At 43.5% G+C, this 27,438-nt stretch overlaps 1 protein-coding gene across 3 annotated transcripts; it reads right to left on the reverse strand.

The window, feature by feature from the left end:
* Positions 1–27,083, reverse strand: GNRH1 (gonadotropin releasing hormone 1). Of its 3 annotated transcripts, none has more exons than XM_077469744.1 (4): positions 27,032–27,083; positions 3,998–4,142; positions 2,660–2,746; positions 1–96 (listed from the first exon to the last, which is right to left on the reverse strand). In XM_077469744.1, exons 2-4 carry the CDS (start codon positions 4,139–4,141, stop codon positions 55–57), a joined length of 273 nt encoding a protein of 90 aa, XP_077325870.1. In that variant the 5' UTR covers position 4,142; positions 27,032–27,083; the 3' UTR covers positions 1–54. The 3 variants fall into 3 exon arrangements, with proteins under 3 accessions (XP_077325870.1, XP_077325871.1, XP_077325869.1); XM_077469745.1 differs by lacking the exon at positions 27,032–27,083 and adding an exon at positions 13,087–13,234; XM_077469743.1 differs by lacking the exon at positions 27,032–27,083 and adding an exon at positions 8,802–8,955.
* Between the last annotated feature and the right edge of the window lie 355 nt (positions 27,084–27,438).

A 27,438-nucleotide genomic window follows, 5' to 3' on the forward strand; every position in this document is an offset into this window, starting at 1 on the left:
TGATTTTAGATTGTGGTTTACTGAATCATTTCTTAAAATAAGCTATTTCCAACATCAAATCTTCTTCCTGGCGTTCTCTCCCTCCAGCCAGTTCATCTGTAAAACATACATAGAGTTACATCCATCCATGTCTAGGACATCTCATTAATCATCTGATCGAAGAGACATTATACTTGCTTGTCCCAGTTACCATTTATATCATCTTTGCTCTGCAGCAAAGCTGCCTGAAGAATCTACACACCTGAGACATTTTCAGCAATGTCCGATGCTTGTCTCCTTTGCCACACTCATTCAGCCAATCCTTACATCACCAACCAGGTACAAATGGTCAGTTTGGCGGGTACTGACTGACTTGTGACTATAGCTCCCTGTCCAACAGAAGTCAGTCTCACCACCAGCTTCTGTCAAACAAGGATGCTGGAAAAGCAGAATCCGATCAGCACTCAATGGCTGATCAGAATATTTTGGTGGGGGGGGGCAGTACCCCTATCAGAATACAATAGCTCATTGGGGGAGATCACTGTACTAACATTACTTGTATTAGTACAGCGATCTGTATGTTTTTTTTTCTCTTTCCGTTCAGCCCACTTTGTTGAATGAAAACAAAATAATATATATGTGCGTGTGTACCCCACATAAGACATAGAAACTACCAGATGTTATTCTTTGGGCAGCTTTGCCTTCCTACAAAATTTTAATCTCAAATGACATGCACAGCTGGATGAGTGGGAGCAGTGAGCTATCGCCTCCCTTCTTTTTCTAGGCTTCCTATAAACTTTCAACTAAATAGGGAGCATCTGAAATTCTGTGTTCTCTCTAGAATAAAAATAATTGTACCACCAGATGCATCTAGTTTTTTATGTATAAAGGGGAAGTTCCGCTAATCTTATCCCTCCCCCCCTCCGGTGCCACAATCGGCACCTTTCAGGGGGGGAGGGGGGTGCAGTTACCTGGATAATCCAGGTATCTGCACCCACTTCCGGCCAGACCGCCGCAGACCCCCGCAGACGCTCCACCCCCCCCGTTGTGTTCTGGGAAACACACAGTTCCCAGAGACACAGCGGGGGACCATAAGAGACGCGCAGCGCGACTCGCGCATGCGCAGTAGGGAACCGGGCAGTGAAGCCGTCATGCTTCACTTCCCGATTCCCTGACAGAGGATGGCGGCGGTGGCAGCAGAGAGATGAGCGATCGCTCGTCATCTGCCGCCGACATCGCTGGAACCTGGGACAGGTAAGTGTGATTTTATTAAAAGTCAGCAGCTGCAATATTAGTAGCTGCTGGCTTTTATTATTTTTTTTTTAGGTGCAGCTCCTCTTTAATTAAACATTTTTTCCACTATTCATATAGAATTACCCTAAAACCATGGTACAATTTACCTATACAGTTGTCCAAGTGCACTTTTTTCAAAAAAGCAAGTAAAGCCCCTCCCCCAATTTTTCTTATAATCCAAGTCCCCCCCTCCCCCAAACTTTATAGAACAGTATAGCACATGCGCCTCCTCCAACTTTTCTCCTAAAGAACAAGTATGGTCCATGCTCCTTCCCAACGTTTTCCTAAAGAACAAGTATGGTCCATGCTCTTGCCCAACGTTTTCCTAAAGAACAAGTAAGAAAAAGTATGGTCCATGCTCCTTCCCAACATTTTTCCTAAAGAACAAGTATGGTCCATGCTCCTTCCCAATGTTTTCCTAAAGAAAAAGTATGGTCCATGCTCCTTCCCAATGTTTTCCTAAAGAAAAAGTATGGCCCATGCTCCTTCCCAATGTTTTCCTAAAGAACAAGTATGGTCCATGCTCCTTCCCAACGTTTTCCTAAAGAAAAAGTATGGCCCATGCTCCTTCCCAATGTTTTCCTAAAGAACAAGTATGGTCCATGCTCCTTCCCAACGTTTTCCTAAAGAACAAGTATGGTCCATGCTCCTTCCCAATGTTTTCCTAAACAAGTATGGTCCATGCTCCTTCCCAATGTTTTCCTAAACAAGTATGGTCCATGCTCCTTCCCAATGTTTTCCTAAACAAGTATGGTCCATGCTCCTTCCCAACATTTTCCTAAAGAACAAGTATGGTCTGCGCTCCTTCCCAATTTTTTTCCAAAGAACAAGTATGGTACATGCTCCATCCCCAGCTGCTACTGTAAGAAATGGAATATAACAATGTACCTCCATGTAAAATAATTCTCATTTATAAGTGCGTGGCCTGCCCAGGACCTGAACAGTACAGTGTTTGCCAATCCAGTGCGTTTACTTTTTACTGAAGTACACTGTGATACATGCAAAAGATCAGCCAAGGAGGAGTTCTAGTTATAAAACTCATGACCAGTTTGCCCAAGAAATGTCTTTGCCTTGGCTCATACTGTGCTGGGCAAACTGCAATCAAGAGTTCAAAGCTGAGGCTGAATGTTTGAAAAGTCAGGGCAGACTGATGCAAACCACCCTGATCTAGAATCCATCCGTTTAGGGTAGGTGAGATGTTTGAATTCTGGATGAGGGACACAGGTTACTATTTCACCGCTTATGCTAATTACAGCAACGGTCTGCAGAAACAGTGAAAGAATAACCCTAGTCTTTTCCTGTCCTGCTACCAATGGTGCAGCTAGCCTCAGAGCTACAACAGACTGGAATGTGTTCATATTTAATATTTCCTTTGGCATTTGCTTACCAAGGCATCTCTGACCAGACTGATTCTGTTCTGTGGAATGGAGCATTCAAGGTGTTGAGGTTCCGTGAATGACACTTCATTTGGCACCTAAAATAAACGTACAATATTGTAATTACTACTATATTATCTGAGATCGATGAAGGGCTATGGGTTTAGTACAGTGACTATAGCAACCAATCAGAATCATGATGTGATTAATTTAAGTGCAGCAAACCACTGTACCACTGTAACCCCGTGCACATCTGCCCCACCACTGTAACCCCCCTGCACATCTGTCCCACCACTGTAACCCCCCTGCACATCTGCTCCACCACTGTAACCCCCCGAACATCTTCCCCACCACTGTACCACCCTGCTCTTCTGTGACACCTGTATCCCCCTGCACATCTGCTCCACCAATGTACCCCCCTGCTCACCTGCCCCATCAATGTACCCCCCTGCCCCACCACTGTACCCCCATGCCCATCTGCCCTGCCACTGTAACCCCCTGCTCATTTGCCCCACCGCTGTAACCAGCTTTCTCATCTGCCGAATATCGATATGTGTATACTCAGCTTTAGTGTGTCAGAATGACAGTCGGGCAACAAGTATTTTTATCAGGAGAACTTCAACATGGTGGCCTTCATATTTCTATACTGACAGGTTTCCTATAAAGATTCCACATGTTGCCATGTATCTGAGGCACTGTGGAATCGGGTGAGCACCTGGCTGATCGTCCCTGTAGTTCTGGTTGTGACATCATCAGGAATAGCAGAGCATGGAATATGAAGCCTGGATGGGGGTAAGCGCCTCTTAACAATAATTCTGTTGTTTTCCAAATCCACTGACATCTATAATGGGATATTTTCCTTCCTTTCCTGGAAGTGGTAGGAGATTAGTTGGAGACATGGTAGGCTTCCCTGAAGAGATGAGTTTTTAGGGATTGCCTGAAGGTAGCGAGAGTAGGGGATAGCCGGACCAATGGAGGTAGTGAGTTCAAGAGGATGGCAGAGGCTCTGGAGAAATCCTGGAGACGAGCATGGGAGGAGGAGATGAGAGAGCTTGAGAGTAGGAAGTCTTGAGAAGAGCGGAGGGGACGATTTGGGTGATATTTGGAGAAAAGATTGGTGATGTAGCTCGGAGCAGAGTTGTGAATGGCTTTGTATGTTGTGGTTAGTATTTTGAATGCAATTCGCTGGGTGAATCTCTTGGTAAAAAAAAGGGGATGTAATAGTCATTGTAGCCCTAGGCTTACAAGGCTTTTTGATGCCTTGGTGTAGCTACCCTTTGAGAGTTATTCACACCATAGAAAGAGATGAGTTTATTTGTCCTACATTCTTTGATCTGAATTATTCTTACCTCTGCATAGGATTCCTGGAGACTTTCAACTTCCCGCTTTCCGCCTGGCCGTAGTCCATAAGACCAGTGCTGGCCATGACTCATATGAGAAAACAGCAGGAGAACAACGGCAAGGAGCAGAACTACTGTCACATGGCGGCTCATACTATACAAAATAAAGGGAATAGATTATATGTAGAAGGCACATTTCACTGGAACAAAAGACATCCTCTTTTACATGCATTCCTACTGGTGCCATTGCTGTAGCAACACACTATTGCCACTGTTGTTTTGATATAATTTTTCATGTAAAGAAGATACATATCGTGGTAGATTTTAACTGCCCTGTAGATGGCAAGGTGACCTGAGTGTCTTCAGATAAACATTGTATAACCTTGCCCTAAACCAGTGACATCACTGATCTGAGCAAAATACATCAAGAAAACAGAATATATAAAAACTAGAAAATGTAGTCTTATGCCCCTTACACACGATCGGACATTGATCGGACATTCCGACAACAAAATCCATGAATTTTTTCCAACAGATGTTGGCTCAAACTTGTCTTGCATACACAGTCACACAAAGTTGGTCGGAAATTACAAATGTCAAGAACGCGGTGACGCGACAAGCCGAGAAAAATTAAGTTCAATGGCCAGTGCCACTCTTCTGCTTGATTCCGAGCATGCGTGGAAATTTGTGCGTCGGAATTGTGTACACATGATCGGAATTTCCGACAACGGATTTTGTTGTCGGAAAATTTGAGATCCAGAGCTCAAATTTTGTGTGACGAAATTCCAATGGAAAATGTCCGATGGAGCCTACACACGGTCAGAATTTCTGACAAAAAGCTCCCATCGAACATTTTCTGTCGGAAAATCAGAACGTGTGTATCGGGCATTAGGCTGGTCATAATTAAAGAGCAGGTGGACATGAAGATATGAAATAACCATAGACCTGGTTTGTCTCTTACTCAGTGGGTCCATAAATACGCTTGGCTAGGCTGAACATGTTTATACTAAAAGAGCCTCATAAGGAAAGTAGTAATTTGCCAAATTGCGTATTTAGCTAAATAAAATTGGCAGGATCCCCTTAGAGCAGTCGTTCTCAAGCAGGGTTCCTCCAGGGGTTTCTTGAGTTGTGGCTAACTAACCTCCCATCTGATCGTGCCAGGTCCAACGCTACTTGGCAGACCCAACGGCATGACTGAAGGGTTTCATGCTGACCACCAAGTGTTTCCTGTCCTGCTAGAATGTCGTCTCTCCACTCAGGTTTAGTCACTTGCGTTGTCTTCTAGTTAAACAGTACACACACATCTCTCACAGTGCAAGGTTGTACAAAAAAAAAACTGACAGGTTTTAACTTTTTTCCCATTAAATTCAATATTTAAAATCAATAGTTGGATCCATACCTACTGCAATTTTCCTTCCTGGTCTAGGTTAGTAAACATAGGGAAAACTGCAACATCACATCACTTCTGCCTGGCAGCACTAGGGTTCACAACTCAACCAGGACACTACTTGCATGGGATTTGCATGTTTCCTCTTTGCTTGCATGGGTTTCCTCAGGGCACTCCTGTTTTCTCCCATGCTGGTAGGTCAAATTGCTCCTATCTGTACTGGCCCTATTAAGCATGTGAGGTAGGGACCATAGACAGTAAGCTCCTTGAAGGGAGAAACTGAGGTGAGTTTACAGAGAAAATTGTGTTATATCACTAGTAGACATGTGCGGTTCGTTTTGTTTAGAATTAATATTTGGACACATTTTTCATTATTCAGATATATCCAAATACACGAATTACAATATAAAACACATTTTACTGAATTCCCCGAATAACGAAACAAAATTCATCCAAATTTCGGGAATTCGGACAGAAATTCGATTAGAATTTTACATCAAACTCCAGTCAAATTCTAACTGTACACATATTGCTGAAATTAATGACTGTGTGTGTTATCAGAGTACCATTTAGAGGAACTGCAGTCAGCTCACATTATAATAAAAACATCTTTGCCATTCCGAAGGTTCCTTCCAACCACTTTGCATATTATTTTATATATACTGTGATTCTGTACTTGCCAAATATGCTGCAGAAATCTCCCTCCACTGAGTCTGGCTGCAACCATTTTAACTGTGGGCAGCTGAAGCTGCTGCTTGTCTGCAGCTCTCATTGGCCCTCTTATGACTCATCTCCCCTCCCTTCCTGGAAAACTCTCACAAGAGAGAGAGCTGTGCATGATGTCATAAGCCTAGGCTTTTTTCCAGACAAGAAACAGGAAGTAGGCTGTATAAAAAAGGTATTTACTGGCAGATTTTTTTTTTTACTATTCAAAGTTAAAGCAACAAGGGCGGAAGATTTAATAGATGGAAGGCTGAAAAAAAATGACTGATGTTCCGCTTTAAGCTAAAGATTATTTAAAGAGTCATCGTAATTATTTGATGAAGATTTTTCTTTCCATTTGTTCACTTTACCACATTTGAATCGAAAAAAAAAAAATCTAAAGTATTCGATTTGACCGATCCAAAATGTATCGATTTGAACATTTCAGATCAAAATAAATAAATATCGGTAAATTTGAAGAAAATTTGAATAATTCAGAATACGAATTCCGATTATGAATTGAACGAATCAACCAAATTGAACAGAACAAAATGAGTAGATTAATGAATCAAAACAAATTTTTTCGTCATGCACATGTCTATTCACTAGGATCCCCCTAGAGCAGTCATTGTCAACAAGGGTTCCTTCAGGGGTGGCTAAAGGTTCTTTGAGTTGTGTCTAACAGACCTCCCATCTGATGGCACCTGCATAGTTCCAGGTCCAACGTCACTTGGCAGAACCAACAGCATGACTGCAAGGGTGTCATGCTGGCCATGCTGTAAGGCTTGATTCACACCTATGCATTTTGCAGATTTGCACTACAGAACGTGTTCCATAGGAAACCATGTTAAATGGGCTGTAGTGCAAATCTGCAAAATGCAAAAAGCACTAAAAATGCATAGGTGTGAGATCCAGCCTTAGGAGGCATTCTTCCGACCACTAATGTAAGGGACATTTTCCCAATGATTCCTGTTAGACTAAGGCTGGATTCACACCTATGCACTTTTAGTGCTTTTTGCATTTTGCAGATTTGCACTACAGAACGTGTTCCATAGGAAATCATGTTAAATGGAATGTAGTGCAAATCTGCAAAATGCAAAAAGCACCAAAACTGCATAGGTGTGAATCCACCCTAACTGTACCAGGGGTTCCCCGATACCTGAAAAATGGTTTCAAGGGTTCTTCTGCTGTAAAAAGATTGCTCTAGAGCAGGCTTTCTCAACAGTTGTGCAGCGGCGCACTGGGATGCGACCAGACGTTCACAGGTATGCTGCGGGATCATGGTAGAGAAGGGCAATCAATGCTCAGATCTCATTAATGAGACATTTGACAGACAGTAAAGAGGAAAAATGTTGCCTCCTCTCCACCTGTTTTAAGCGCCGTAAATGCAGCATCACCACACCGCAACCATGCAATGCACACAGTTACAGGGTGGTTGCGGTGCTGTCCCATTCGCCCTGGGTATAGCTACAACTGCAGCCACAGCATGTGTATAACCCCAGTTGCTGCCTCTGCAGCTAAAGGGGGAGCAGTTGGGGGTGGTAAAAAACGGCTCAACCATGTGGTTTTACCGCCCCTCCAGTCTGACGTGAACAAGCCCTTGGTTCACATCTGTGTGGATGCGTGCTGCATGTAGGGCAGCCCATTCATTTCAATGGGCTTCCCTACCCACAGAAATGCAGGGAAAGAAGTCCCAGACCCTTTATTTTAACCACTTCAATACCAGGCACTTTCCCCCACTTCCTGCCCAGGACAATTTTTAGCTTTTAGCGCTGTCACATTTTGAATGACAATTGCATGGTCAAGCATCACTGTACCCAAACTAAATTTTTATAATTTTCTTCTCACAAATAGAGCCTTTTGGTGGTATTTGATCACCTCTGTGGTTTTAAATTTTTGTGCTATCAACGAAAAAAGACCGACAATTTTGAAAAAAAAAAACTGATGGGCACTGATAAGCAGCACTGACGGCACTCATAGTCACTGATAGGTGGCACTGGATAGGCAGCACTAATGAGGAGCTGCTGCCAGGCATTACCGAGTAGCACTTTGATGGGGCACCGACAGGCATTACTGATGGGGCACTGATTGGCACTTTTTTGAGCACTGACAGGCATTTATAGAGGGGGACAGGCTGGCAGGTGATGGGCACCTTTTGATGGGGGCCGTGCTGAATGTGCTGATTATAAGCACAGACTCCCCCCCGACAGGAAGTCTCCCTGTCAGCGTGAACCGAGGAAAGCCATTTAGCAGCACTTCCTGTTTAACGAGATGATCAGCTGTGATTGGTTACAGCTGATCACGTGGTAAGAAGCCTCTGTCAGGATTCATACCACGATTGGAGTTGAGGTGTGTCACACTGACACACAGCACCTCCGATCACCATGCTGCGTTCCCCCCGGGGGCGTGCGCCGGCTCTGTTATCCTGATCACATCATACGATGTCTGGTCAGGATAACACAACCACTTTACCGCCATCATTTTGCTATATGGCAGGTGGCACGTGGTTAAAAAGTACCAAAAGAACCCCATGTTTGCCAATGTGTGGGGTACCATACCATTAAGAATTAATAGCACCGCTAAAGAGCAGAGCATTTGTCTGTGTGTCAGGAATGAGCGTAACGTGAACCAAGCCTTGGACAGGGGTGCCTCAAGATTGAAATTACTTTTCAATGGCGCCCCGAATGAAAAAAGGTTGAGAAACACTGCTCAGGAGTGTGTTACCTGTCCTGCTGGAATGGCGTCTCTCCGCTCAGGTCTGGTCTGGTGACAGATGTTCCCTTCGATGTCTGCTATTTATACATCAGTACAAACACATCTCTCACAGTGTGGAGCTGTACAGTGACAGAGTAAATACAAAGCACCCTGCTGTTTAATCTGGATTAAGTCAGCAGCAGCAGGGAAGATGGGCTCAGATTGATTCCTGGGGGGGGTCATGTCCCGTTGTCTATTGTTTACCAGAATTATACATCCGTTAGCTAACTCCTTTTATGGGAACTTAAAATCTAACATGTCACAAGCTATATTATACATGAAATTCAAAAGAATCTGTTAGGGCCCAGACTCGGACATTACCCACACACTTTGTACTGCAATGCAAGATCCACCCTGCTAATAATTTCAAAAAGCACATCAATACACAAGTACAGGAGTAGGCAACACATATGTTGTATTGCTCTGCATTTAAAAAAAAGATGTAGCCATGGTTTTGCAACTAGTAACAAACAATCCACCAGTTCACCCCACTGCCAGACTTCATACATCACTTCCAGAGACAATGAACAGTCTTTTGCTGGTTTTGTTTTTGTTGTTTTATTGGGGGGTACAACTTGGATAGGGATTTGGATTATGGAATGCCCATTGGATTTATCATTGTCATCATATTTAACCACTTCGCGCCCGCGCTATAGCCAAACACGGCTACAGCGCGGACGCTATCTGCCGGGAGGGTGTCCCTGGACGTCTTCCTATTTACTTCCCCTCTGCACACTGCCACGGGCGTGCATCGGTTCTGTGCTGGCCATGTCCCTTGGACACAGCCAGTCACAGATCGCTGTAAACGGCCAATCACAGCGGCCGTTTACAGCACGATCGGTGTGTCCAATGGGAGATGATCTTATATGTAAACATATCTGCCCCCACTGCCCCTGTCAGTGCCATCTGTCCCCAGTGCCACCTGTCATCAGTGCCATCTGTCCCCAGTGCTACGTATAAGTGACATATCAGTGTCAAGCGTCATCAGTGCCACATATCAGTGCCATTTGTCATCATCAGTGCCACCTTTCAGTGTCACGTGCCATCTGTTATCAGTGTCAATTGTGTCATCAGTGCCACGTATTAGTGCCATCTGTCATCAGTGACACGTATTAGTGCCATGTGTCATCAGTGCCATGTTTCATCAGTGCCACGTATTAGTGGCATCTGTGATCAGTGCCACGTTGGTGTCACGTGTCATTGTCCTGGTGCTCCAGGGCCTTCAAAAGTGTAATAGGTAGTCAACAATTTGGACGTGTAATTTATGCTCTTAGAACACGTGATAGTGCTCCCTGCATGTTGGGCCTCTAGCTAGGCTGTGGAAAAAGTCCCACACATGGTATCGTAATACTCAGGAGGAGTAGCAGAATTTATTTTGGGGCATTATTTGTGGTATACACATGCCAAGTGAGAAATAACCTATTACAATGTCAATTTTGTGGAAAAAAAAAATAAAATAAAATAAAAAATCTTAATTTTGCAAAGAATTGTGCGAAAAAATGACAACATCAAAAACCTCCCCATGCCCCTTACGAAATACCTTGGAATTTCTACTTTCAAAAAAGCGGTAATTTGGGGGGTATTTGTACTTTCCTGGCTTGTTCGGGTTGCAAGACCAGTACATCAGGTGTGATCAATTTTGTATGATTTGCACCACAGCTTGTAGACTCTCTAACTTTCACAAAGAACAAATAATATCCACTAATTTGGGTTATTTTTACCAAAGATATGTAGCAGTATAAATTGGGGCCAAAATTTATGAAGAAAAATTAATAATTTGCAAAATTTTATCACAGAAACAAAGAAAAATTTGTTTTTTTTCAAAATTTTCGGTCTTTTTTCATTTATAGCGCAAAAAATAAAAGACCCAGAGGTGATCAAAAACCACCAAAAGAAAGCTCTATTTGTGGGAAAAAAAGGACAAAAAATTCATTTGGGCACAGTGTTGCATGAGTGAGTAATTATCATTCAAAGTGTGAGAGCACCGAAAGCTGAAAATTGGTCTGGGCAGGAGGGGGGTTTAAGTGCCCAGTGGTCAAGTGGTTAAGAATTAAGCACAAAGTTAGAGCCAAAAGAGTGGATGTACATTAACACTGAACAAATCTCCTCTTGCATCTCAATGCAGACTGATAATCCTCCAGCACAAACTTGTTTCCTTCAACCCACACTGGTTTTCTCCTGCACAAACTTCCCGAATCAAAGTATGTCACATCCTCTTCTATTGGGTAATAGGGACCCACTCTGAATAAGCCCCCCAGGCTCTGGTTGCTCGCTACTACTAGGCCTGAGGCCGGCAGAACCTCTCCCTGGAGGCCTAGTAGTTTAAAAGCATGACTTAGATGGTGGACTACACAGTCTCTTCTCTGATCCAGGACTCCCCACCATCCACCGTGTGTATGATGAAGACTCTGCTAATGACCATGTAAAAGCAGAGTTCCCTCACAGACTTCCTGCCACATCCAGCCCTCTACTGTGGTAACACTCACTGACCTTCCACTGCCCTGAGTCCTTGATGAGGAACTTGACCATGTGTTCTGACAGCTTCATTTGCCCCTCTGCTCCAGGAGTTCCCTACCACCGACCGTGTGGTGGTAGAGGCAATGTTCCCTCACAGTTCTCCCCGGGCCTTCTCCTGCAATCGGAGCACCCCCCCAATGGAGATGTCCTCCTGCTGCTGCCCAGCATTCCATTCCTCACTTCACTCCGCCGACTCCTCCCCCCAGTGGAATATCACCTCAGCCAATATAGGAGGCCCGCCCCCTGCCAATACCAATTGGGGATTGGTCATGGCTCCCACATGAGCTGCCTGCCACTCCAGTCCCAGGCCCAGCCCCTCTTCCAGAATCTTCTCCCTGGAAGCAGGAGAGGTGCCCTAGAACTAGAGCACAGGTGATCCCACCCACTGCTACTCTGACCACTCCCAGTCCCCAGATCAAAACAGACAGGCCTAGCTTGCAGCATAGGCTTGCCTAAATTTGTCTATACTGACTCACTAGTAAAAACCCATACTAGCACCTATCTACTGCTAGAGGGTGCTACAGAAAAAAAAAATGAAAAAAAGGGTCCTATCCAAATTTTTCATGCATTTAAAGGTCTGTCCCTTATCTAGGAATTACAATTTGTTTTGTCATAAAATTGTCATATTAACAAGTAATTTCTCACACATGGCATGGGCATACTCGTAATTACAACCCAAAGCACATTTTGCTACTCGTCCTGAGTATGGCGGTACCTCATGAGTGAGACTTTCACAGCCTGGCCACATACAGGGAGCACCTTCAAGTATTCTAGGGACATAAATTAACATTTAACTTCCTGACTACCTATCACATTGTTGAAGGCCCTACAAAATTACCCACAAAATGACCACATTTTGGAAAGCAAACACCCCAGTGTATATTCTATTAGGCATCATGAGTTTTTTTCAACATGTCTTTTTTTTTTACAAGTTTTTTGAAAATGTGTAAAGAAAATGAAAACATACCGAGAGATGGAGATATATATATATATATATATATATCATTTTTTTTTTTAAACAAAGTTGTACATTTATAAGATATTTCTAACACATAGCATGAACATGCCAAGAATTACACCCCAAAATACAATCTGCTACTTGTTCTGGTGTATGGCGATACCACGTGTGAGACTTTTTCACAGGCAGCCCACATAAAGAGACCCAGCATCCAAGAAGCACCTGCAGGTGTTCTAGGGACATACATTTCATTTTCTGGACTACTTATCAAATTTTTAAGGGCCTTGGAGCACCAGGACAGTGGAAACACTCACAAAATCACCCCATTTTGGAAATCAAACATCCCAACATATAAATATATATATCTATATATATATATATATATATATATATATATATATATATATATATATATATATATATATATATATATATATATCTATATATCTATATATATATCTATATATATATATATATATATATATATTATATATCTCACACATATATACATACATATACATACACACACACACACACACACACACTTTTGAACATGTCAGTCACTGTTTTCCACAAGTTTCTGGAAAATGTGGAAAGAAAAATGAAAATGTATATTTATTTTTTTTTCTTACACAAGTTGTCAATTAATAATATATCTTCAAAACAAAACATCGAAATACTAAGAATTACACCCCAAAATACATTCTGCTACTCATCCTGGGTATGGCAATACCATATGTATGAGACTTTTTCAAAGCCCAGCTAAACAAAAAAGATTACCTGTGGTTATAGTAGAACAGTTATCCACAGAGGAGAGCATTGGTCCAGGAAGCAGGCAGAGATGTGGTCAGCAACAGCCAAAGGAATCGTCCAGGCAGCAGGCAGGAACATGGTCCATAAAAAAGTCCTAGGTCATTACATGCAACAGGCAGAGATAAGGTAAGCACAGCCAAAGTACTGGTCCAGGTAGGGGGCAATAACATCAAAGCTTAGGGCCTCGGTCAGGAAAAAATGGGGACGGGGTAGAGACTTCTTCCTACTCAAATCTCTTCAAAGCCTCCAGTCTCAAGACCCTGATCTGGGAATTACAAAACCCAGAGAAAACCAAAAACAGCTTTTCTCTACTCAGAACACTATTCTGAAGCCCCTTACATATGAGAGACGCTTGAGTTATCTTGCATCCCATTACTACAGTAGCAGGGCAAAAGATCAGTCCAAGTGGCAGATAAAATACATGGTTGATTAACAGCCCAAACCGTGGTTTAGAAGCAATCCAGACGGCAGGCAGAGGTATCGTCGGTAAACAGGTCAGGGTCAGTTCAAGATCAAGGCAGAAACATGGTTTAGAATCAATCCAGACGGCAGGCATCATCAATAAACAGGCCAGATTAGTTAACGTGGAAGGTAGAGGCATGGTCAATCGAGACAGTAGGCAAATGATCAGCACAGGTATTAGAAATGGGGAAATGGCAGGCTGTTAAAAATTAGGGGAACTAATATTTTAGGGACATGTGATAACATTGAAACTCGTCTCCAATGCATAGGCCTGGCTGTGAGGGACATTGGGGAAAATGAAAACTTCTGTCTCTCCTTAACGGCCCCTATGCTGCATAGCCAACATTTTTTTTTTGTTGGCATCTTCTTCCAGCTGTGTGAAGTTGGCACCCCAAGTTTGTAAAACCTGAATAAAAATATACCATTCGTTTGTGCCACCAAAACCAGCATTTTTGCCGGTTCAGTTTCTAAGATATTAAACATTCAATGTAATGCGAGCCCCGCCCACTTTGCACCCCATGTTGCGGCCTTTTAAAAACAAACACACAAATAGAAACAAAAGAAAAATACTGCGCTAGCCTAAAAACAACCACACAAAAAGAATTGATTAGTCTAAATACTTTGAAACAGCGATTATTCTGATGTGATACACACCCATAAAACATATAAAATAAAAATATAACCGCGCTGCACTTATTTTTCTTTCTTTTGAGAGCACTTTATTGGGCATGTTGGTTTAGTTTATTTATTGATGTTTGCACGTTTCTCTCTTTAAGCACTATATGAGTTTATTAATTATATGTGTTTACTTATGTTTATATTTATTTATTTGACATTTCAATGAATTTGTTTATTTATTCAAAATTTAATATTTATCTAATATTTTGAGTGAAACGGTTTAAACACTGTATATGCATCAATTTCGTATATGTATCACTATTGATTTTGTTTTTTTATTTGTTTATTCTTTGCTATAGCAGTCACATTGGATGGTGGCTGAATTTGTGTGGAGTTCTGTTAGGGTTTATCTTATGAGAGAGCGCAGTTATATTTTTATTTTAAAAACAAACACACCAGTCGGTTGAGCCGCATTGGTGCTGGTTTGTGCCGCAAAACAAAAACGATTGTTGTTTCGGAGATATTGTGCATTATATGTTGTCAAACCACACTGACTTTACACGCTATTAAATCTTACATACAGAACTTACAGAACCTATACCCAGCTTGGGTTTCCCTAATGTAACGCTCCTCCCACTGTACATCATACTGCACCCTGGAAAAGGCATGACCATAACAGAACAGATGTTCCATCCTTAGCCAATTTACTTCCTCTTTTGCTTCCCGCAAGGCCTGCAAATTAAAAGCATAATGGGCTAGTATGCATCGCATACTAGCTAATTATGTGACACTTACCTGCAAACGAAGCCCGCCCTGTCCCCTGTGCAGACCACATTCATCTTCACCCCTCTTGCTTCCGGGGGCCGCGGACTCCGATTGACTTGCCGGAGCCGCGTGACGTCACGGCAAGAAGAAACGGCGTGGTGGTCCGTTATTTCACTTGTAGTGAGCCAATGTCATCATCAGCACATGCACTGTGAAGATATTTCCACTACCTATAGGCAAGCCTTATTCTAGGCTTACCTATAGCTAAAAGTAAAACAAAAGGGTTTACAACCACTTTAATGGAGACCACAATATAAATGCCTCTTTATCACCAAATAAACTTAGATTAACAAATCATAAAAAACATTTGTTGAACCAAAAACCCATCTGTCACTAATCGTGTTGGTCTTTGCAGGAACCCCAAACTATTGTATGTTCAAGAATGCACTGCGGTACCGTAACTTTTACTATACTAGGCCTCCAGCTGACATACTGGCTCAGAGACAACCCACTAACCACAATGCACCCATTAACCAATTCCAGCTAAACCACCGTTAACTGAAATACACCAGAGGGACCCATACCACTGATGGATCCCGAACCCTTCCTTTTCCTCCGCCACAGTGCACAAGGGGAAGACCTTACCCTTGAATGCCCCTCCACACCCTCAAAGCTCTCCGAATACCACTCTACAACCCCAGGGCCCACAAATTGATTCCCACATTGCGATTTACCTCATCACCCCGAAGATAATCACCAAGTATCTGTTTCCGGTTCCAAATGCCGGATAACCAGGCCTCCGTTCCTAAATTCAAGTCTGCCTACCTCTATATTGACCTTCCTGCGGGCCTTATTGAACCGCTCCCCGGATCTAGCCAAACGCCAAGTCGTCCGAGCAATGATGTTGGACCACATGACGAGCATATCCGGGAAGGCCATGATGTCCAACATGATGTCACGAATGATGTCCAACATGGACCTCAGTCCTAAATCATTGCCGCCAATGTGTAGCACCAGAACATCCGGCTGTCTATCCAGTGCACTTCCGGCACCATCCTGCTCCACAGCATGCCCGGTACCCCCAACCAGTGGACAGACGTCTGCTTGCCTGGCCCCCCAAAACACACACGAGTGGCCAAGTATCTCAGGCCCATCACGCCACCTGAAAGAGAAGAAACAATACCACAAAAACAAGCACACAAAACAGAGGCTTAACAACACAGAAAAAAAAAGATGTATATATATATATATATATATAACACCCAATGGTGTATGAGCGTAACAATACAATTAATATTATAATATAACCAGTCCACCAGAAATACAAATAAAAAAGGATGAAATTAATTCTTCTGTGTTCATTGGCTGTTCTTTTTATATATAAAATCAGACAACAGATGAGGACGAACATAAAGCTGGAACTCCTCGATTCCCACCTACCATTATGCTTAACTGCTTCATCATCCAACCCACACCTGGTGGCTTCCCCAGTTTGGAATGAGTGCAAGCAGAATTCTTTCTCCTACAAATCAAATGCCCTTAAACATTTACAAAAAACGGATAAGAATTGAAATCTGGACAAGGGGGACCCGATCTGCATGTAACAAAAAGGACCCAGCCAAATCCGGGCGTACTGTGAGAAGCTCCCTCACAGCACCCACCAGACACAAGGGCGAAGCCGACGCAGCAAAAATCTGAACCCTTCTGCCCCTGCCAGCCTGATCCGTTTTGGACCACCACAAAAGCGGAGATACCCCGTCCTCCCCACAGATGACCTCCTGATCCAACAAACCCCACATAATGCACAATATCTCCGAAACCAAAGCAGCACAAATGTTTATTTTTGCTGCACAAACCAGCACAGACGCTGCACAAATGAATGGCATGTTTGTTTTTAAAATTCAGCAACATGGGGTGCAAAGTGGGTGGGGTTTCAGCAACTATAATGTACAATATCTACGATACCAAAGGGCACTAATGTTTGTGCTGCAAAAATAAACGTTTGTCCCGCTTTGGTATCGTAGACATTGTACGTTATAGTTGCTGAAACCCCGCCCACTTTGCACCCCATGTTGCTGAATTTTAAAAACAAACGCCATTAGTTTGTGCTGTGTTCGTGCCGTAAAAATAAATGAATGGTGTTTGTTATAATTCAGCAACATGGGGTGCAAAGTGGGCGGGGTTTTAGCAACTATAAAACACACAATATCGCCAAAACCAAAGCGGCACAAGCGTTTATTTTTGTGGCACAAATGAATGGCATGTTTATTTTTAAAATTCAGCAACATGGGGTGCAAAGTAGGCAGGGTTTCAGCAACTATAATGCACAATATCTCCAAAAAAAACTTTTATTTTTGTGACAACATGGGGTGCAAAATGGCTTGCATTTAATTTAATGTTTACTACTATCTCAGAAACCAAACCGGCACAAACGCTTGTTTTTCCGGCACAAATCAGCACAAACGAATGGTATATTTTTACTCAGGTTTTACAAACATGAGGTGCCAACTTCACACAGCTTCTTCTTCTTCCTGATTCTGTGGGTGAAACGTTTTCTTGAAAATGAAGTCAGCTCACACAATCAGAGTGAATGCTCCCTGGTGAAGATCCTTGCTGGTAAATTAGGGCAGTGACAATTTCTTATATACATTTGAGGAAGGTGCTGGATCTCTCTCTTTTAATAGATGGCATACGTATCATACTGTAAATTGCCAAATGGAGAATGAAAATTGCAACTTTTTTATACCAGTAGAGGGACTTTCTAGTTTATAAATGGGGCTGTAGCCCAACCCCCCCCCCCCCCCCCCCATATAAAGTGGTTATAATCGTAGATACACTCAGGCTTGTTGGAAGGGACCACGTCTGCTGTGAATTTTCATTGGGTGTCATTGTGGATGGTGGACGGGACGTACACATCACTCTTATACCCCCACTTCACAGCCAGCATTTTCTTGTTCCTCAGACTTGCAGATTCCCCTTTGTAGCCTTGTGGTCACCAGACTTTGAAGGAAGCCCTTCCTATTTTTTTTGGGTGGTATCGCAGGCCAAGGTTTTTTCAAGGTACAGGAGGCAGAAAAGAGCCAGACTTGTATAGTACGTATCAAGGTAGATATGATAACCTTTTCTGAACAGTAGGAATGCCAGGTCCCAGGCAATTTTTACGCTTGTGGTGATGTAGGTTGGGCACTCAAGGGCTGGAGCTGGGAGTCTTTGACTTCATATACATGGAAGGCATGCACGTATCTTGTGGCTCTCACAGAGTTTCAATCCATACCCAGCCCTCTTACTGGGAATGTTTTGCTTGAATGGCAGCCGACCAGTAAAGTGGACAAGGGATTCATCAACAGAAGTGTTTTGGTCAGGGACATAAAGTTCAGCCAATCTCTTAGAAAAATATTTTATTAGTGGGTTGGATTTTACATAATTTGTCATAGTTGAGATGATCTCGGGGAGGGCACTGTGAGTTATCACTGAAATGCAGGCAGCGCATGATCGTGTAATAGCATGACGTGGATATCACAGCAGAATAAATTGGCATGTGCTGGATGGGGTGGGTGGACCAGTAGGCTCTGCAAATGGTTAGTCTGGTCCATGATGTATTAAAGTACATCGCGGGAAAAAAAAAATAAAATTTTTGGAAAAATTGGCAGTGTTGAGCTATACACCTAGCTGCACGGTTTAAGAGGGGATTGTAGCTGACCCTGAGCTGGAAGGCAGCCGTGATGGGTTTGCCAGGGCATCTAGAAGATTTGGGCCATGATTCTTTGGGTTTAGCACCGTTGGTGTGGATGCTGTTGGGGTGTATGGTGCTGCTGGTTGTTGCCTGGTATTCTGAGCATCCTATTCTTTTAGGAGGGACTGTTTCCTCCAATTCGGTCACAGATCCACTACTTTCTACTGGCTCATATTACGAATCTGAATCGGGTGATGAGAGCTCCCCACTGCTCTCATTTGACATGCTACGGATTTTATATCTCTCCTCACTAGTAAAAATAGGATTTTTAAAAGCGCTTACCTGTAAAAATCCTTTTCTTTGATGTACATCAGGGGACACAAAGCCATAGTAATTACTATGTGGGTTATATCGGACCGACAGGTGCTGGACACTGGCACGCACCTAAGGCGTGTACTCCCCTATATAACCCCTCCCATTACTGGGAGCCCTCAGTTTTGTAGCCAAGCAATACAAGTGTATACCAAGAAGGGAGGGACCTCTGTGTCCCCTGATGTACATCAAAGAAAAGAATTTTACAGGTAAGCCGTTTTAAAAATCCTATTTTCTTTTCTTACTCCAGGGGACACAGAGCCATAGTAATTACTATGTGGGATGTCCCATAGCAATGGCAACTGAAAGGGGGGGGGGGAGACAACAGGACTCATACTGCAGCCTACAGTATACTGTGCCCAAAGACAATATCCACATGACCTTTAATATCGATTTGATAAAATCTGATAAACGTCTGAACCGAAGACCAAGTCGCGGCCTTACAGATCGGAGCCATAGAGGCCTGATGACGCACCACCCAAGAGGCACTAATCGCCCTGGATGAGTGTGCTCTAACATGAGAAGGAAGAATTTTCTTCCTTAAGCTGAAGCTTGAACATCACTTGACAAATCCATTTGGAAAATAGTGGATCTTGACGCTGCCTGTCCACATCTTGGACCCTCTGGCAGTACAAACAAAACCTGTTTTGCGAACCTGAGCGGTCGCCTTTAAATAGACTCTGATCGCTCTTACTATATCAAGAGAATGTAGTGCCTCTTCCCTAGATTAAGACTCTGGGGAGAAAGAAGGAATAATAATATCTTGGTTTAAAAGAAAACCTGTTACCACTTTTGGTAGGAATTCAGGATGAGGACATAAAACCACCTAATCCTTCTGCATGATGAAATATGGCTCTTACAAGATAGAGCCGCTAGTTCCGATAATCTTCTAGCAGAAGAAATGGCAACCAGAAAAGATTATTTTTTTTGTCAAAAGAACCAAGGAAATTTCTTGTAAAAGGTTAAAATGGCTGATTCAGCAAAGCCAATAAGACCAATTTTAAATCCCAAGGATTTAGAGGTTAGAGGTCGACCGATATATCGGCCGATATTTGCCGTTTTTTAATTAATCGGCATCGGCCGATTGTGCTGATAAAAAGCCGATTTAGAACTACAGCGGGACTTTGAAATGACTTCTGTAATAGTGCAAGTTGCCTGAGTCGTCATAGAAACGTCTTTCCTCCTCTCTGGGCAGCCTGCCAAGAAAAGAACAGAAAGATACAATGTTTACACTTCAATGAATGAAGTCATCTCAGTGTGTAGAAGTTCTCAGTTTAACCATTTAAAGACTAAATCTTTTCTGACACTTGTTGCTTACAAGTAAAAATCCTGTATTTTCTGCCAGAAAATCACTTAGACCCCCCAAAAATTATATATATTTTTTTAGCAGAGATCCTAGGGAATAAAATAGCGGTTGTTGCAATATTGTATGTCACACGGCATTTGCACAGAGGTCTTTCAAATGCATTTTTTGGGGAAAAAATACACTATTTAAAAAATAAAAATAAAATAAAAACAGTTAGCCCATTTTTTTTTTTCGTCCAAAAGTTTTGACTACCTGTTTTTATTTAATATATAGGTTTTTTTTTTTTTATCTAAATCATACATACAAGTAAACTGCAGGGGAGCCATTTTGCAGGCACTTTACAGGCGCTATTTTTAGCCCAAAAGCGCCTGAAAAACGCCCCAGTGGGAAAGGTGTGTTAGATCAAGGGGGATTAAAAAAAAATAAATAAAAAAGGAAAAAAATAAATAAATAAAATAAAATCGGCCTAACATATCGGCCCAAAAAAATCGGCATCATATATCGGCTATCGGCCGCCATGATTTCTAAATATCGGCATCGGCCAGAGAAAAACCCATATCGGTCGACCTCTATTAGAGGTGCCTTGATAGGGGGGGAATAAACTGTGTTACCCCCTGAATAAGCTACGCACCAAGAGTGGAAAGCAAGAGGCCAGAGGAAAAAACACTGACAAGGCCAGGATCTGGCTCTTGCTAGAAGTCAAGGTCAGCTTAATTTGAGATCCCATATGCAGGAAACCAGGAATCCTGCCTATGACATAATTCCTGGGATGCCAGCCCCTGGATCCACACCAAGAAACATATGCCTTCCAGACTCTAAAGTGATTCTGGAAGCCAGCTTCCTGGCATTAATCAAAGTAGACACTACCGAAGGAGATCACCCTTGATCTTTTATAAAGTGGGAGTAAACAGTCAAACCGGTTAAATGTTTCATCCGTAAGGTAAGATAAAATACCGGACCTTGTACAAGAAGGTCTGGCTATAATGGCAGAGTCCAAAGGACTCCTGCTGCCATCTTTATGATCTTGGTAAATCAAGATCTTCTGGGACCTGCTGGGGCTGCCAGAATCACCTTCTTTTGTTCCTACTTAATCCTGCGGAGAAGGCGCGGAAGTAGCAGAACTGGAGGAAATGCATAGATCAGTGAAACCTGATCCCATGGGAAGACGAATGCGTCTGTTCCACCTGTTAGCGGACCCCTTGTTCGACATAAAGTTGTTGACCTTATTAATGAATCTGGACGTGAATAGGTCCATGTCCGGAGTACCCCATCTGACATATTGCTAGGAAGATGTCGGGGTGAAGAGCTCATTCTACGGGAAATAATTGTTGGCGTCTCAAGTAGTACGCCTGAAAATGTATAATTGCCGATAGGCAAGGAGTGTTGTGTTCTGCCAAAGCTAGAACATTATTCACCTCTTTTTGGGCTGCACGACTTCTCGCGCCTCCCCTGGTGATCGATGTATGTAGGCCCTGTCAGACTGAATCCTGTCAGGACAATCCCGTAGTCTGACCGCCAAGATTCTAGGGCCAGATGTACTGTGTGAAACTTCCAAAAAAGTTGATAGGCAAGGTCCTCTAACCTGGACCATCTCCCCTGGACAGAATCATCTTCCAGGGCTACTCCCCAGCCTAGAAGGTTGGTATCTGTTGTTAACACCTTCCAGGATAAAGATTTTCCCTCTTGCTGGATAACAACCACCAATTAAGGCTCTGAACTATGTCGGGAGCCAAGAGTATTGGAAACAAACAAAGCCTGAATCTTCTTTATTCCAGACCGACAGGATGGTGTCTTAAAGTAGTCTTTGAATAAAACTGAGCATAAGGGACGGCCCTGAAGGAGGCCACCATTTCCCCTAAAAAGCTCCTGCAGCCGATTGTAGGAATTTTGCTTTATCCTGATAAGTTGAATTAGTCCTACAGTGGAACTGATTCTCGTCTGGGGTAAGAAAACCTTCTTCTGTATGGTATCTATAACCGGCCCCCAAGTAACCTCCTTGATGGTTTTAAGGAGAATCTTCCTATGCTGAGAATCCAACCTAGAGATTTCAGATATCTACAGCTGAGATCAGACTCTGGTTTTAGACCGGAGACTGAATGATCTATTAAAAGTAGATCTTCTAATAGGCTAGGAGCTCTATGCCTTGAGCCCTTAATCTGGCTAAAGGAGGTGCCAGAATCTTTCAGAACACTCGTGGTGCCGTGGCTAAGCCGAATGGCAGGGCCACAACTGAAAAAATAATTTTATATTTCAAACCGCAGAAATTTCTGGTAAGTGGGAAACTTTGGCACATGGAGATATGCAACTCCCCTCCTTGCAGGATGGGCACAGCCGATCGAATTATGAAAGGATTGATTGTTTAAGTGCCGATTAAGATCTTCGAGATCTAGAATGGGTCTTACCTCTCCGTTTGGCTCTGGAACCCTAAAAGGTTTGAGCCAAAAACCCCTGTTCCACTAAGGGAATCTCTGATATCACCGACTGGGATAACAGCTGATCCAGAGGCCAGAAAGACTTTTTTTTTTTCCTCTGGAAACTTAGGAACACTCTCTGGGAAGACGGAAACTCTTGCATAAAGACTGCCACATCGGCAGCCCCAAGGAACCCACAGGCATGACCCAAACAGGGACCCGAACCCCGGACCCTCAAATCGAAAGCCGACTGAGCCATATGGGCTTCTTGGAGCTCTAGTCGTAAACTAGAGAAAAAAAATTGCAGAAATCCCTCTGCTCCTGACATTGTTCTTGCCAGACCTTTCCCCTAACCCAAATGAGTGGGGGGTGCTCCTTCATGAGAAGGCCTTAGCATTCTGCTTTATGGGCTCTCTGCCCCCAAGATCCTGGCGCTGCCCTTAGGAACTTTCTCCTGAACCTGACGAATGAGACCGTCAAGACTGCCTAAAGGCAGATGCCCCAGGCATAGGAGAGCCTGTACGATTAAAGGAGACATGTTTAGCCTCCTTTTACTGGTAAAGAGAGGTTTACCCCTTTTGGATGTACTTATCTACTCTAAATAGCCGTACCCCAGGAAGGGACACAAACTGGCTAAGGGTTTCACATGGTGCTTCGGCTGATCAATATTTCAGCCACAGACCTCTGCAAGAATGCACTAGTCCAAGTATCAGCCATAAGGCTTAAACAATCGAGTCCTTCATAGCAACTGTGAGACACAGTGCATCAAATACACCAGCCCCTTGCCGGGCCTGCTGATCAGGCAGAATTTTCAGGTATCTCACACCTGTTCCTTAACCCCTTGGAGTCCACATTTTCCAATGCATTGGCGTGACGCAAAATGTGCTCCATCAAAATAGTGGAGCAGACATTAAAGGGATAATGGACAGAGATACTCCAATTGCAGCCAGAACTGCAAAAGACATCTGGTCTTTAAAAGGAAAATCCAACCTTAACTTGCTGAATCCTTTAACTACTTGCTTACTGGGCACTTAAACACCCTTCCTGCCCAGACCAATTTTCAGCTTTCGGTGCTCTCACACTTTGAATGACAATTACTCAGTCATGCAACACCGTACCCAAATGAATTTTTTGTCTTTTTTTCCCCACAAATAGAGCTTTCGTTTCGTGGCATTTGATCACCTCTGGGGTTTTTATTTTTTGCGCTATTAATGAAAAAAGACCGAAAATTTTGAAAAAAAAACCCGCATATTTCTTTGTTTGTGTGACAAAATTTTGCAAATTATTAATTTTTCTTCATAAATTTTAGCCACAATTTATACTGCTACATATCTTTGGTAAAAATAACCCAAATTAGTGGATATTATTTGGTCTTTGTGAAAGTTAGAGAGTCTACAAGCTGTGGTGCGAATCGCACAAAATTGATCACATCTGATGTACTGGTGGCCTATCTCCCTTCTTGTGACCTAAACAAGCCAGGAAAGTACAAATACCCCCCAAATGACCCCTTTTTGCAAAGTAGACATTCCAAGGTATTTAGTAAGAGGCAGGGTGAGCTTTTTGATGTTGTCATTTTTTTCCCCACAATTCTTTGCAAAATTAAGATTTTATTTTTTTAATTTTTATTTCCCACAAAATTGTCATTGTAAATAGGTTATTTCTCTCACATGGCATGTGTATACCACAAATGATACCCCAAAAAAATTCTGCTACTCCTCCTGAGTATTACAATACCACATGTGTGGGACTTTTTCACAGCCTGGCCACATAGAGAGGCCCAATATGCAGGGAGCGCCATCAGGTGTTCTAGGAGCATAAATTACACATCTAACTTGTTGACTACCTATTACACTTTTGAAGGCCCTGGAGCACCAGGACAATGACACGTGACACTGATGACAGATGGCACTGATACGTGGCAATGATGACACGTGGCACTGATGACAGATGGCACTAAATATGTGGCACTGATGACACGTGGCACTGATGACAGATGGCACTAATACGTGGCACCGATGACGCGTGACACTGATGACAGATGGCACTGATAAGTGGCATTGATGACAGGTGACACTGACAACAGATGGCACGTGACACTGACAGGTGGCACTGATGACAGGTGGCACTGGGGGCAAATGGCACTGGGGCAGGATGGCACTTTTGTTTATTTTTTTTATTTTCCCACTTACGGCCGCTACAGTCGTTCATCTCTCCCCTCTCACACGCTGTCTGTGTGAGGGAGAGCGGCGCTGCGAGATGATCTCATATGTTTACATATGAGATCATCTCACATTGGACACGCCGATCGCGCTGTAAACGGCTGCTATGATTGGCCGTTTACAGCGATCTGTGTTTGCCCGTCTCCGGGGGACACAGCAAACACAAAACTTCCCCGATGCGCGCCCGCGGCGGCGTGCATTGCGGAAGTAAACACGAGGACGTCCAGGGACGGCCTCCCGGACGAAAGCGCCTGCTCTATAGCCGTCATTCGGATATAGGGTGGGCGGGAAGAGGTTAACATCAGTGCATTATCCACTGGACATGTGGAGACTCTGCTCACTGAAGTGACTGCAGCATTAATAGCTGGAACCCCCCCATTTATTCATAGAAATGTTCCAATTCAGAACACATAGCTATGCATGAACAGGAAAAAAACATCCCCAGGTGGGGGGGGAGGTTCAAATGAACCTTATTAGAGGTAGATACCTCAAGAGCCTGTGCTGCAGGCAACAAAAGGGTTAAGTAAGGGAGTAGACAAGACACCCGATTTGTGTGGCTACTCCCTCCCTGTTAGGATCCTCCGAAGAGAAAAAAATAAGTATCTTCCAATATTTGGGAAGATCTACCTGATCCCCAGCCTCCTGCACCTCAACAAAAGGGCCCTGAGGACTAGATGGGAATCTGCTATGTTTAGTCCTACAATGGAGAGACATCATAGCAATAATCTTAAATGGTAGAAGAATACACAGGGACAGAAGTGTTCTACCCTTGACGGCTCATCCGACTAGCCATATACCTCTCAGGGGAGGATGACATTCTTTTGGAAGGGTTTTTAGTTTGTTGTATACATTAACCCCTTAGAACCCTTAGAGGAGTTCCTGGTCCCTTTATCACGCATAGCTTATAGTACAAAGCAGAGGCAGTACCAGTAAAATAATGTTTCACCTGCTAGGCTACAGTACAATAACTGCTATTAATCCTAGCTATACAGTACAATGTTGCCAAAAAGGGAAATGCCTGTGTCACCAAACCTGACCAGCAACCACTCTGCTCTGTCCCTCCACCGCCAGGCAGCAGCTTCTCTCACGGGGCTTTACAATGCTTCCTGCACGTGTGGCCGGCGTCTGAGACCATTAGCCAGGCCCACCCACCCCCCGCTTGCGGAATACGCTACACCTTTCAAAAAAGGAAGCAAAGTCTCCCGCGCGAGCGTTCTGCATCATGGCGGGGGGCGGGGTAAATCCTCTGCTTCAGCGAGCTTTTGCAGCCTGCCAAAAACATTTTCTTTTTTTTACAAGAACAAGGCAGCTAGCTGCCCTCAACTCAGATAAAAAAACGCAATTGGGGGCCCAGGAAGTGTTCAGAGCCCCCTGTCTCTTACCCGAGAGACTGAGCTGGCTTAGAAGGAGAGGAGAGTAGAGCTTGTGCTGTTTTCAGCGTCAGAATGGCAGGTGCTCAATACAGCCTCTAGTGGTGACACACAGACATGACAACACAATACATGGAAGGAGAGATTCCTGAGAAAATCTCCCCAACCTTATCCTTGCAGCAGGGTTTTATCAGAGATAAAAAAAAAAAAAAACAAGCAAACAATCTTCGCCCTTCACGGTAGGCTCTGAGACCTTAAAAGGAAACCTTCAGGAACCGGGGAACACTCAGGTTGACCCACAATCCTGGACCTGTGACAGCACCTTGCCAGTAAACGTTTACTGGATCCCAGGGCCCAGCTCTCAAAGCATTCACAAGCAAAACCTTGCGTCCGTAGTCCATTATAGAGACATCAGAACCGATCCGGTCAGGATGGCCCTCATCAAGGATTACTGCCCATGGAGCTCAGTACAACACATCCTTACTCGTGCCCAACACCTTAGACACTGGCAAAAAAAAACTGAGGACTCCCAGTAATGGGAGGGGTTATAAGGGGGGGGGGGGGGGGAGTACACGTCTTAAGGGGCGCTCCAGTGTCCAGCACCTGATACCTCGATATAACCCACATAGTTATTACTTTGGCTCTGTGTCCAATGATGCAAGAAAATAAAAACAAATATTTGGGGGCACAGGAGAAGACCAGACCCCCCTTCTTACCGGAGGATCTGTTGCGGCTGAAGGAGAGTGAAGGCTTCCTTGCTGTTTCCAGCGTCAGGACAGTGAGTGCTCAATACAGCCCCCAGTGGTGACACATAGGCATGACAACATTATACATAGAAGGAGAAATTCCTGAAAAAAATCTCCCTTACCTTTTCCTCGCAGCAGGGTTCTATCAGAGATAAAATCCCAATCTTCACCCTTCACGGTGGGCTCCGAGACCTTTTAGAAAACCTTCAGGAACCTCGGATTAACCACAATACTGGACCTGTGACAGCACCCTGCCAGTAAAAACTTTATGGCCGCACTACTGGATCCCATGGCCCAGCTCTCAAAGAGAAGCATTTGCAAGCAAATCCTCGATTCTTCAGACACAAGGCCCGGGTACCATTCATTTAGCCCATGAA

The sequence above is a fragment of the Lithobates pipiens genome, unplaced genomic scaffold (genome assembly GCF_037356315.1).
Source record: "Lithobates pipiens isolate NorthernLeopardFrog02 unplaced genomic scaffold, aLitPip1_a1.2 Scaffold_8, whole genome shotgun sequence".
NCBI lineage: Eukaryota > Metazoa > Chordata > Amphibia > Anura > Ranidae > Lithobates > Lithobates pipiens.

Excerpts from the sequence above, each read along its gene's own strand:
- GNRH1 (XM_077469744.1), bottom strand. The coding sequence starts at position 4,141 with ATGAGCCGCCATGTGACAGTAGTTCTGCTCCTTGCCGTTGTTCTCCTG. Across the intron at positions 2,747-3,997 it reads TCCAGGAATCCTATGCAGAG|GTGCCAAATGAAGTGTCATT; the intron begins GTAAGAATAATT and ends CGTTTATTTTAG. Across the intron at positions 97-2,659 it reads GTCTGGTCAGAGATGCCTTG|ATGAACTGGCTGGAGGGAGA; the intron begins GTAAGCAAATGC and ends TATGTTTTACAG.